The following is a 12,995-nucleotide window of genomic DNA, read 5'->3' as shown; positions in this document are numbered from 1 at the left end:
GTAAAATGTGTTACTTGATGGCAAGCCCGATAAACAGATGAAAAACAAAAAATAAGAAAAAAATTTAATCAAATTTGTACAAAAATAATTGTGATAATATGAATAAACGAATCTACATACACGCTTGTGCTTCTATGGAAATAAATAAAATTGCATTCCTTTCCCGTTTTCGTGTGTTTTGTGCCATTTATTACTCAAATTATTTAATTTTCATCCAAAACGATGGGTCTTTTCCATTCGTTTATTTTTGACGTATTCGTTCGTCTGATTTTGTTACGAAAACCAAAAAAATTACGAAAATAAAAAGCTTTAATTTGTTTGTCACACGAATACAAACGTCAACCGCTATGAAAACCAAATTGTGTCTTCGTTCATGAAATCGACGAACGAATGGGCAAAAACTTTTTACAAAAACACGCTGTTAGTCGTGGATCTTTACCATTTTCTTTTGCACAATTTTTATTTGGCTTTATGGTGGCAGCGGTGTGATCCAAGGGTTGAAGGAGGAGTTAAAAGCCAAAAAAAAAAAAAAGAAATAAATGAAATGAATGAAATGAAAAATGTTCATGAGAGAGCAATTTTGATTGACGATTTTCATATAAATTTTGTGTACGAGAACGTAAAATGTGTAAAAGTGGTAAAAATTGTAAAAACTTTTTAGTTCTGGAACAGAGCTACTCTTACCATTAAAAAATTAAAGGAACAAAGCTTTTACCTTGTATTTGTTCTACAATGACTACTGAGCGGTCAAAGCAAGCAAAGATTGATTGAGTTTCGGCATTTACAACACAACCTCGAAAGAGAAATAATTCAAAAATATATTTCGACAGCAAGAGAAAGCATCAGCTGGGCTTACAGTTGCTCTGTTCCTTTCCGTGCTAGAATCTTTAAGTTTTACCACTGTTTACTCGAAAAGCGTTCCTTTACTTCAGACACCATACGATACACATGGAGGCAGTTTACAACTTTTACTACTTTTGCCGGTTATACCATTTTCAAAAGTAAAAGAACAGGCCAAGTGTCACATTGTAATTGCATCATGGATATGGCAATTTAGATCCACTGGATATATTCTACTGCGATAACAACTTTTCCGTTCTGATACCGATTAATTCTATGTAAACGTGCTGTTATTCTTGATTCTTGGTCCATTCTTGGCATGCGAAACGCCTTTGTGAAAATCACACCTTCACTAATATCGGCTGTCAAACAAACAACGTTGTCGGTAACATAAACCTAACGCAGGCAAAAATCTCTTGTCAGCTTTATTCTCTGACATCGACATATTTTTCGAGTTTGGACTAACAATTTGCAAAATAATTTTGCTTCCTTTCTAACAATTTAATATTCCTTTTTCTTTATTAATCAATTAGTAAAAGGTGAGTAATACACGGGAAATTTGCAATGTCATACATGGAAGTGATGTGTAAATAATGAAAAAATAAGACGGAAGAGCGAAACGGAAAAAAGTGTGGTGTGGTCTGTGAAAACGCCTTCTATGGTTGCAAAGTGTGAATAATGATATTTCTCTTGTTTTCCTATTGGCAAACTACTAAGAAAATAATATAACATTTTAAATGCCACGTTCTTTGAGTAAATTATGCATAGATATCATTAAATTCTAAATTGTGGCAGAAATGTAATGAACAAGAAAATGCAACAAGTATGACAGATCGACTTTTATGACCACAGTTTGACATTTGTGATTCTCGCGTACACAACAGAGAGAACTCTTGCGAGCGTGAAAAATGACATTTTGTTGTGAGCAAAGTAGAGAAGAGCAAGCATTACTTTCATTCGCCCCTCAGAGTATTGAAGTTTGCCAAGAACAAAACGTAGTAGAAGGAAAAAATCGTTAACCAATAAGACGCAACAGAAAATAAATTAGAATTTTTAAACAAATTAAACAAGAACTAATGAAAATGTGATTGCAATTTAGCTAAACAATTTAATACAACACAATCTAATCGTAAAACATCACAAACAAAAGGTATAGAAATCAATAAATTTGTGGTGCGTGTACAGGAGTGATTGCTTGTGTTTTGCTATGATGTGTGTTGTACCATGAAGAAGAATAAAAAAACTCCCCTCAATACAGAAAATATTCACGGGAGATTTAGTAGTAGTAATGAAATGTTGTGGGCACTACTTCCGTGATGCATTGTTGGGTTTCTTCGTGGCTGTGTGTCACTCCATTCATAATTTGCAATACTCTGTAAATGTACAATTTTACACACTTTTTCCTCATCATCATCCGATTTTACATTCAAGCGTCACGCAACAATAACATTTTGTTCTTTTATTATTTTTGTTATCAACTAAAAATTAGTGCGGCGACTGCCACAACTACGACGTCGAAGACGTAAACGAAAAAAAAAAAAACAAAAATAATCACGGTCGAACATCATCACCATCAACATGTTTTGGGATAAAAACGATTCACCCTCACAAAATATTGAGGCTCTGCTGGAGAGGGAGGTAAGTAGTAATGTTGTTGTAATGTTGATGAATAATCTCCGCTAATTAAACGATTATCATTATTGTTATTTTACAGAATGCTACAGTGGAAGAATTCTTGGATGAAGATGATATTATACAGGAATGTAAAACACAAAAGAAAAGCATTGTTAACTAGTAAGTTTTTGTTTTTATCGCATTTAGCCATAATTGTATAAATAGAGAATCTATAGATCGGTTTATTATAAGTATGGGTTACACGTTATTTCCGTCTAATAGAGTTGATTTTAAAGGCAATTAGAGAAAATGTCCAACGACTGTAACACTTGTAACAATAATCAGCCTGTTAATAGTTTCCTCTTATCTCTCTATCGTATCGATAATACCAAGTGATAAAAATCGATGGGGAGCAAATACCAATCTCCACTTACTTTCAATAACTCGGCAATCTGTTTGGACAGTAGCCGCCTCGGAGAAATGGACGTGTATAGCTGTGTAGTTTAATAATTGCAGAGTATTTTATGCCCAAATATACACATGTGGCATGTGCTTGGTTTCTTAACCTAAACCGTGGAGGGCTTTTGATGCTACCTGCTTAACAGTGCGGTTTGTTTTAACAAATAGTTTCATAAAAATTCCAAATTATTTTTCGGCGTTATAACTTTTATGTAGTATCGAACATACCTATAGGAATAAGAAGGCGACTTCAAATCTAGGTTACAGTCACTTGAACGTTATCATGACTAATAGGCTTGTCTTTAGCAACATGCCTGTTGTAATATGCAAACAGGTACAGCAATGAAGGTTATGTTGTCATACAAGTAGTCTCCTCATAAAAATAGCGTTTACGCAGCACTGTCCCTATAGTTGTAGTCTCACAATAGTATCCCTGTAATCCATACATGCAATCCCGACTTCTATTTTAGCACAGTATTTATCAGTTTGATTTTCATGTACCATTAATCGACTAAACATTTTTAATTTTCTCTTCTTTCAGCTTTACTCGCCCTGATGTCATTAAACGTATGATCGAATTAATAACAACAGAACCTCCAGAAGATTTGCCATTGGCACAACGTTTTCGTCATGCCAATGTTGCATGTGAAATTTTATTGCTGTAAGTTGTGCTAATAACCTATCTTGACATTTCAAAATAACTTACGTTTTTTCTGTAGCGGCCTACCGTCCTTAGATGAGAAACTGATCTCCGATGAAGAGACATTAAAAGCGCTATATTCATATCTGGAAAATGAACCACCGTTAAATCCCTTGCTAGCATCGTTTTTTAGCAAGACATTTAGCATGCTCTTTACCAAAAAGTCTGATCAAGATTGGTTTTTGTATCAACAATTGTGCCTAAAACTTTTGGAGTTTTTAAAAACGCAAAATAATTTTTTGGATTTGATATGCAAGCATTTCAGCACACCTGTCATACCCGATCTAATAATGGAGATGATGCGTAATGTTGAGGGTGCTCAATTAAAACGGAGTTTGTATGAGGTGAGTTGGAAAAAAATCTAATATTCTTATTTTACCAAGTCAAAATTAATATAAATAACCATGTTTCATTATACTTATAGTGGCTAAATGAAGAAAGACTGGTTGAAAAACTTATCGACATTATCGGTGATCCCGAACAAAGTGAGAAGCATGCAAATGTTGCTGAATTCCTCTGTGATCTTATACACCAGGGACGTACCATGCGTCAAAGTGATCAAGAAAATGATAGTTTTGAACCGATTTTTGAAGGTTCCAATCCTATATTGAAAAATATCGAAAGTGCAACCACTTTATTTGCCTTGTTTAATGTGATCCTGCAACCAAATGCTCTTGAAAGTGCTATTGTATCTGGCATAACGGTTGTACTTAAAATTATTAGACCAGTAATGCTGATGTGAGTATAAAATAATAAACAACATTCGAGGGCACTTTGTTAAATCCATTTTTACAAAATTTGATTTTAGAGATGAACGTATGTCAGACCGTTTGCAATTTTTACAAGATCGTGAAAAGGAAATACATAATGAGTTATTATCAACTGTGATCCGTGTTATTGAACCTCAACTTAAACACTTCAATGAATTACTTAGGAACCCGCCAAAAGTAAGCCATTTACTTACAATAATATTATGTGTCTGATTCTTAAATTTTTACATTTGTTTCCTGTATTTTAGAAAGCTGATATTGTCATTTCCGCCGGTGTGTTATCACCACCCTTTGGTATGACACGCTTACAAATTTGCCGTCTATTTACAGTATTACTGCAGACTAATAACGAAGAGATTTGTAAAGCGTAAGTTGACTTTGAACATTTTTCTTAGTTGATTTTCTAATCAATTAAATTTTTCAGTATTTGTGAAACGGATTTCTTTGATATCTTGTTAACGTTATTCAAAGAATATCGCTGGAATAATTTTTTGCACAGTGAAGTGGAAAAATGTCTTCATACAATTTTTTATACTTCCTCAACGAACAATGCCAATAATAATACAACACAAACTACGAGTAATAATGATACTCAAAATGTGGATATCAAATTCATACACACCAGCCTAGATAATTTTCAGGATGCATCAAAGTCATCTAAACCCGAATTATCGGATGACTGTAAGGAACACATTAGAACACATGTAAGTGCGGTGTAATTTGTTGATAACATTTCTGTGCGCGTGGACCATAATTCCAGTTCCACTTACGCAGATCATGGTTTAGACGCTTTTTTATTTTTGATATTTATTTTGTTCACGTTTCTTCGTCCGGTTTAATCATTTTAACAACAACCACGAATATGACAAAGATTGTTGTTGTAGCAGTGTGTGACAATATCGAGTTTTTTTTGTCTTTTAAGCTAGCTAACTCGCTTTAAATTTCTAAGTATGTGGAGCTGTTCACGGGCTGAAGTTGTGTAGGAATGGGTAGAATGTTGAAAAAGGAATTATGTCGTGAACACCTGCACCGCAAGTGGGTAGATGTTTTGAACACTGTCGTAAATTGGAGGCGATGATACCGAATCATTAGGAATGTAGATTAGAAAATACATTTCTGGTTTACCGAGGTGGTAGACATTATTCTGCTTGATGGATGTTGTACATCCGTTAAGGTTTTGCAACGAAAATATATTACTATGCTGGCGTACAGGAAGAATATTCGACTTCTTGTGTAAATGATTCAATGTATTTCTTCATGGGAAACGCCATATTCCCCTATAATGACCTTTCCAATCCACAAAGTTTTGGATTTGTCATCGACTAGTGTGCGTGCAGTATAATCGTTGTACTGTGCTGCCAATCATCGGCATGTACGGAAAAGCTATTTCTTATGCTGGGTAGGAGTAAAACCTCAAGCACCTTGCTACCTGTGGAAAAAGTAAAATCGGGTTGTACGATTCGCCTTTTCAGAAATTCTCGATCGGCTTCAGTCGCGAGACCACTATCCCAATGTTTCACACTGGGATTATCAAACCAGCCCCAGCAGGAAACGTGAAGAAAGAAGAGAGTGGGGAATATTTAAGAGCAGATCGGAAAAGGACAAATTAATACATTAATAGAACTTAAGTAGATCTTAAAAGACACGGCCTATAGCCATATTAGTATATCATCAGGGTCTCGGGTTCTAGGGAAGAGGTACCAAATAGCCTGTTTCTTTTTTTTAAACTCTTACTCATTGTTGTTGACCTCGCGCTTATTATAGATTTTATACGGCAGTGACCAGTTATGAGCCCTATAGCAATTCTAATTTTTGTAGTAATACAGTTCTACGTCCTAAGATTACCAGCCAGATTGATTTCGATACTTTGACTCCAGCTTATCTTGTTTGTTTTTCCACCCGCTTATTTGAACCGACCAAGCTGTTCAATTTCAGTGTCAAATCACCGACACTGGGTTTGTTTGTTGTTGTTGTATCAACGCATATATGCTCATTCGTGTATTGTTTTAGTTATCAGGTTCTGATTCTTCTCTGTATCCAGACACAAGAATTCTGCAACCTGGACTGGTTGCGTCCATAAAGAATCAGGAGACAGTTGAGTGGGGTTAGGCTGGGCAGCTAAACAAATGCGGTGTGTCGTGTGGTCCCAATCCACATGCCGGACATGTGTTGGGTATCGTAGCATCAATTCGGGCCCAACACGAATTGAGGCGATTGCATCCATGTCCATGTCAGAATGAATGCTATCCAAGCCTGCCTGATAGGTTCGTTGGTCTAGAGGTTATCTTCTATACATTTGGTCCTCTCTCTCTAGATCATGAAGATCTCTCCTGACGTGACTGTGTGTGGCAGGGGTGCTCACTGCGATAACACCCAAGCAGGTACTGCATCGACAACATCCTGCTGCGCGGACTCACCTGTAAAATCTTTGTCTCCTCATGAAGATGGTCCACTGGTGTCATAAGGAGGCACCGTAGTGCAGTCCTCTGGGCGGCATTCTGGAAGGTACGAACATTCTTTCACTGCGTAGCGCTAATATTTTATACCAGGCTGGCGCCACATAGCTTACCACACACCGGCCTATTGCGTTGTAAGAGGTCAATAAGGTTTCTTTGTCAGCAGCCCAAGTGTTGCCGGCCAGCGACTTGACCTTGTTCCTACTTCTGATCTTATCGCATATAGTGGTGGCTTGCGCGGACGACTTAAACATGCTATCGAACGTTACACCCAATATTTTGTGTAGTTAGTGGTCGCAATCAATACACCATCGACCAATATATTCAGTGGGAGTCTCATTTCAGCCGTCTAAGTGGTGAACAGTCTGATAGTGGATTTAGCGGCGTATATTTCAATATTCCTCAGATGGAAGAACTGCACTAGGTCAGCTACATCGACGATATGACACGACGCCAAGTTCGTGCAATCATCCGTATACATACTGGAGGATGTGTAATTTCAGAGAGATAGAATTCAAACAGTTCCGGAGATATCACCCCTCCCTGCGTAACTCTACGGGGTTTGGACTACTTCTTGTCTCTGAATTCCATAAACGACTTGCGTCCGCAAATATAGTTTGTCACCCAACGTTTCAAATACGGCTGGAGAGTAGTCTTCTCTATATCTTCGAACAGCTTGACCTTCGATAGGTCAAGAGCCACCAAGACTGTTCCATCCTCTACTGATATGTGTGAATATGGCGTCTAATGCTGTTGTTGTACTGTGCATTTTCCGAAATCCATGTTGATGTTGGGCTTTCGTTTGGGTTGATTCGGTGAAGCACATCACGGGTTTTAGACGTGGCCTCCGCTGGGAAACATGGTCTAACTTCGAGTAGTTGGCGGCAGCAACAGTGATGACGCTCTTGGTATATCCGTTGGGATGTAATCAGGTGTCCTATGCGACGATAATAGGTAGGTGGTATCATCCAAGAACAATGACGAGTTGCCAAAAAACTGTATGGTCGTCTTCCGTATTGTCAGTTGCTTTGTGTTCGTGCATGAAACTTGGGGTTCTTAAATCGATTTCCCCACTACTGCAATTTCATAAAATTACTCTAGTATGGAACTCGATTTAAGAAACCCTAGTTTCATGCACGAATACAAATCAACTGACAATACGGAAGTCAGCCTATTTGTCAGACTAGGTGACACAAAATCTGCTCTGCCAGTTCTATATCTTGCTTGTTATTAATTAGAATGAAATGAAAGAACTAGTGATTGCATTAAAGTCCCCTAGCACCACAAGGGGACTGTAGTGGAGTCTGAATATGACGACCACGATGAATCACCTCGGACTGCGTAGGCGTAGAATGTTGCAACACCTAAAATCCCAGTATCTATTCCATATCAACAAATTGTGTGTGTGGTGGATGCCATACCAGAGATTTCGACCAATAAAACCAACAGCACGTATTGCAGACAATCACGACGAACACAAACACTCGTAGATCCCGTCGCCATCGCATTGAAAATAATTAAGGTTTCAAATGTTGGTCGTCTACTTAAAATATGTTTTCATCACTGTAGAATAAGGTTTAAATTCTTTTATCAAATGTCCACAGAGTTTAGACGAGAATTTTTCCACTTACGTGCTTCCCAATGTAATATTTGTATATTTCTTTTCTTTCGCAGCTTATTGTGAGTTGCCAAGTTGTTTCAAGGCTTATTGAGTGCTGGAAAATAAATAAAGAAATTGAGTAAGTTTTTCTATATATAACTTTACTATTCTATATATAACTATGTTCTCCTAATGTGATTGTCGTTTCTTGATTTTAGATCGGCAGAAAAGGGTCGTCGTTTAGGCTATATGGGACATTTAATTAAAATTTTCAAGCATATTACAACCTGTATATCAGAATCGGAACATATCGGTGCCTTAATCGAAAGTAATCTTAAAGATGATGCTGAACGTGAACTATGGCAGTCTATTATAAATAGTACAGATGGTGAACTAACGCAAGCCTTGAAAACTCAAAGTAAATTATTGGCCAACTGTGAAGCCTGTGATTATGATATATCCTTGGATTTCTTAACTGATAATGATTTTTCGGGTGCTTTGTAAGTTAATCTATAGAAAATTTAGAGTTTAGCCCTATTAATTACTTTTTGTATTTGTATCCATTCCATACAGCAATACTCAATGCGCTCTCACGGATCCCATGGACACAGTAAGTAGTCTAGAAATATTGTGTGTTGTAATCTAGTGTCGTTGGCGGTCTCTGTTTTGCCAAACTCAATCAATCAATTAATCCCCAAATATGCCGTTGTTATTGTTATTTTGGAGCCAGCTTCTAAATTTAAGACTTTACTAATGCTTTCCTATCTTCTTGTTTCGTTACCTTGGCAAAAATATCCTAACTTTGTTTGACTATTGTTACTCTTGACCTACTCAAATGGGTGTGATTCTTCTAATGTTGCTACTAGCTAGACACACACTTTTCCCCACTTTTCCATGTGTTTTGGTTACAAGTTTGTTTCTTTTTGTGTTAAAAAAACTTTTGAATTTCTAAGAGCATATGAAAACTTTCTCTATCTCTTTGACCATACACCAACAACAAAAAATCTGAAATTTGCGTTATCAAAAATTATGAAAAGCAGGACTTTCTTTTTACACTTGATTACAATACGCAAAATGATTCTGATGACGATGATGGCGACGGCAATGACAGTGATGACAATAATGAGAACGGCAACGAAGATGAAAGCAACCATCATCAACAAGTCAAAAATGCTCTAAATTTGTTTCAGTTCGGTCGCAGCAATGATGATGATGAGGATGACGACGATGAGAATAACGCAGCTGGTGATGTTCTATCCTTCGACGCCAATCCATTGTCAAAATTGAAGTCGTTCACGGTAACCAGTAATCCATGGGATACCAATGATGATTTTGATGTCTTTAAATCGGCCAGCAGTTCGATGACATGGGCTCCGGAGTCCACCAGTAGTACTGCTGATAATTTTGCTGACTTTGATGCTCACTTCAGTTCATTTTCCAATGATATGGGTGAAACATTAACAGGGACATTATCGTCATTGATAAATGACAACAATACAACAACAACTGCAACGGGGGATTCAAAGTCAACGGAAGACAACAACACAATGGTTAATTTAACAAATACAACAACGACAGCAACTACATCTGAGGAGTATGACAACAATGCCAATGTTGAAAAGTTATCATGGTCTGGAGATCTATCATCATTCCATACGAGGCAAACATTTATCGATGATTATGAAGATGATGAAGGTATGTGGACAAAACCTTTGGGTGCAGCCGCTTTAGATAATACTGAGAATGAACAGCAAGAAACTGCCGAAAAAGTTGAAGCTGATGAGACTAAGTCTGCTGCTATCACAAATGGACCCACCACCAAAAGCCCAGATGAAACTGAAAAAGAAGATAAAACAATGGAGAAAGAAGAACAAGAAGAGGAAACGCCAACAAAACAAGTGTAAGATATATCATTAAACAGTAACTTGCATTTTGAAAGTCAAAAATGGTTTGGGAAAACGTTTTCTTGTAAGATTGTATCGGAAAAGACAATCGTAGTTTTCAATTTAGTTTGATTGAGATTCTGCTGTATATACCATAACACTTTTGACTTTCAAATACTCATTATTTTTCTATTAATTGCATACAACTTTGTTCTTGTTTTATGCATAAGAGTATGAGTTTTTGTATTGATATTATTTTTAATTTGCAAACATTTTATTAATAAAAACAAACTATTATAAAAAGAAAAAAATTAAATTCAAAATTTATAATTGAATTTTATATCATAGGAATAATGTGGAAGAGGTTGTTGAACAACCTAGCCAACAAGATGATGGCAACAATCTTGAGGAAACAAATCAAAAAGATTCCGAAGTTGAAGAAAAAAACATTATCAACAATGAAGATGATTCAATAAACAAGCACAAATCAACAATAGAGGCAGACAACAATACATTTATTAAGGATAATAAAACAGCGGTAATTAGCGGCGATACGGATAATACGGATGTTGTTGCCACAATTACAACAACCAGTACTGCAATTGCAGACGATACTACAACGTAAACAGTGTGTCTTCTATAAAGATAGCATTTTAAAGAGATTTGTAAACATAAAAAAATATATGTAAATGATGATGATGATGAAAAGCAACATACACAAATGCAAATGAAACACACACACAATATAAATGTCACTATGTCGCACATTTTTAAAACATTTCGATACCATACATTCTTCTTTCCAAACGTTTAGTTACTTCTTAAAGATCCCTTTACTTTACTGTACTTTCTTCAAGACCAAAAAACTAAAGAAATTTCGAAATATGTATGAATAACTCAATCAATTTACATACATACCTAAGGCATTCATAATGTTGATGAGACTTTAAATCAAAGATATAATAGCTGAGGTTGAAGACATGTTTTTGTATACATGTTGTTGTCCTGTGTAGTTAGATTTATGTTTAAACAAAATATAGCTTTTCATATATGAGAAAAGTAAAAACAAACAAAGAAACATACGTTTAGTTGTGTCCATACAAAAGATATCCCTTTTCTTCCTACCATTTCCAAACTCCTCCCCATTTCACTGCAATTAGATGTGAAAGATGCAACAACAATAATTAAAGTAGCATTATACAATTAATTATAATCAATTAGGCTTGTAGTACATTAAACAAATTGTGTATTAATTGCCCGCCCAAAGCGTATTTAATTGATAATATTAAAGAAAAAGAAAAACAAAAAAACAACTAAAATGTTAGGAAAGCGACTTGTATCACATATTACTATTCTACAAATACTATTACATATATAGAAATACATATAATTATATATTTTTATTAATTTCGAAACACGTTAAGTCCTCGCTCGTATTGCCAATTGTGTTTATATAGAAGATATGTTATAGAATTTTTTATTTAGAATTGTTTTTTTTCATTCTTTGTATACTCCTTTTCAATGATGATATTGTTGATTTTACTTTTAGTTTGTCATAAAAAATAAGTACATACTACATAAAAACAAAGAAAAAAACACATACATACAATATTATATTTTTATAGTTATGTCTCATACGCTTAAAGCGAAGTATGTGCTGCTCACTTAAAATTACAAATCACTAAATTTAAATAATAAATTGTTTAATAAAAACAGAAACAGAAAAGCAACAAAATGCTGTAAAAACAGTAACGAAGTAAATACCAAAATTTAAAATTACTTTTTATTTTATTTATAGAAAATGTTTAGTTTTTTTTTATAAACACTTGGGTCTACTTTTTATGTGAATTTTTTTTAAATACTTGGGTCTACTTTTTGTGTGATTTTTTAAACACTTGGGGCCTATTTTTATGTGGATTTCTTAAAGTTGTATTTGTGAACTTTAAGTTGCATATATGACATCAATCTTGCTGAAATGAAATTTGACATATATGTATAATGTATGAAACGATTGTGTAACACAACGGACGGGCGTTGTTGAGGAAACTTCCAAGCCACACGTGAGTAAATTTTAATTTAATTTTCAATTCATTAATTACATATAAATTTTTCTTCAATGACTTTGAAGTCATAGCAATAGTTTTTGCAATCAAAAAGAGTGGCAGATTTGATGGGCTAATTCTTGGATTTGATACCGGGTTATCTCCATCGAAATTTTCTTCACTTTCCGCTTTGATAGAGAAATTATTTTGACCAAAAACCGTTCTAATTAGAATACGGGAATTTCCAATAGTCCTGGCTGTTAAGTCATCCAAATGTGTTGATTAGCAAGGTACCTCCCAAGCCTGCGTTTTAACTTGTTACGTACCGGGATACTGCAAAAAGGTTGTGCTGACGAATTATTAAACGTGGCTCTAATCCTTTGAACAAATCCATAATACAAACATGTTATATTTAGTATTGGCAAAGTACAATAACGTTGGAAATGTGAATCACTGTATCCCAAAACAAACTATGCTATTATTGTAATGTGACGTACAGTTACACAAAACGTTAGCCTTTCTAGGTAGGTTATAGGGTGCGGATATACAATTATTGTAGTCAGCTACTTCACTCGCTGACCAGGGGTCCATTGTGTTTACCATGAAAATAGTTGAGAGGATAGGGAAACGG

The 12,995-nt window shown here is 35.4% G+C and overlaps 1 protein-coding gene across 6 annotated transcripts; it reads left to right on the top strand.

Moving 5' to 3' along the window:
* The first annotated feature begins 1,203 nt into the window (after positions 1 to 1,203).
* fmt (phosphatase 6 regulatory subunit 1-like protein fmt) lies at positions 1,204 to 12,091 on the top strand. 6 transcript variants are annotated; one of them, XM_073985509.1, is made up of 14 exons: positions 1,204 to 1,379; positions 2,330 to 2,478; positions 2,555 to 2,634; positions 3,455 to 3,574; positions 3,633 to 3,957; positions 4,038 to 4,351; positions 4,422 to 4,560; positions 4,632 to 4,750; positions 4,808 to 5,087; positions 8,514 to 8,578; positions 8,658 to 8,939; positions 9,013 to 9,049; positions 9,630 to 10,339; positions 10,671 to 12,091. In XM_073985509.1, exons 2-14 carry the CDS (start codon positions 2,419 to 2,421, stop codon positions 10,945 to 10,947), a joined length of 2,808 nt encoding a protein of 935 aa, XP_073841610.1. In that variant the 5' UTR covers positions 1,204 to 1,379; positions 2,330 to 2,418; the 3' UTR covers positions 10,948 to 12,091. The 6 variants fall into 6 exon arrangements, with proteins under 6 accessions (XP_073841610.1, XP_073841608.1, XP_073841606.1 ...); XM_073985507.1 differs by having other exon boundaries at positions 1,205 to 1,379; positions 9,480 to 10,339; XM_073985505.1 differs by having other exon boundaries at positions 1,239 to 1,379; positions 9,477 to 10,339.
* The last annotated feature ends 904 nt before the right edge of the window (positions 12,092 to 12,995 follow it).

This window comes from Musca autumnalis, unplaced genomic scaffold (genome assembly GCF_047663935.1).
Source record: "Musca autumnalis isolate F117 unplaced genomic scaffold, ASM4766393v1 scaffold_4, whole genome shotgun sequence".
Taxonomy (NCBI): Eukaryota; Metazoa; Arthropoda; class Insecta; order Diptera; family Muscidae; genus Musca; species Musca autumnalis.
The sequence above is the reverse complement of the archived record's forward strand: the minus strand, read 5'-3'. Positions and strand labels throughout refer to the sequence as shown.

Bases quoted from the DNA above. Each gene is read 5' to 3' on its own strand.
- fmt (XM_073985505.1), top strand. From the start codon at position 2,419: ATGTTTTGGGATAAAAACGATTCACCCTCACAAAATATTGAGGCTCTG. The intron at 2,635-3,454 runs GTAAGTTTTTGT...CTCTTCTTTCAG, and splicing joins AAGAAAAGCATTGTTAACTA to CTTTACTCGCCCTGATGTCA. The intron at 4,561-4,631 runs GTAAGCCATTTA...CCTGTATTTTAG, and splicing joins TACTTAGGAACCCGCCAAAA to AAAGCTGATATTGTCATTTC.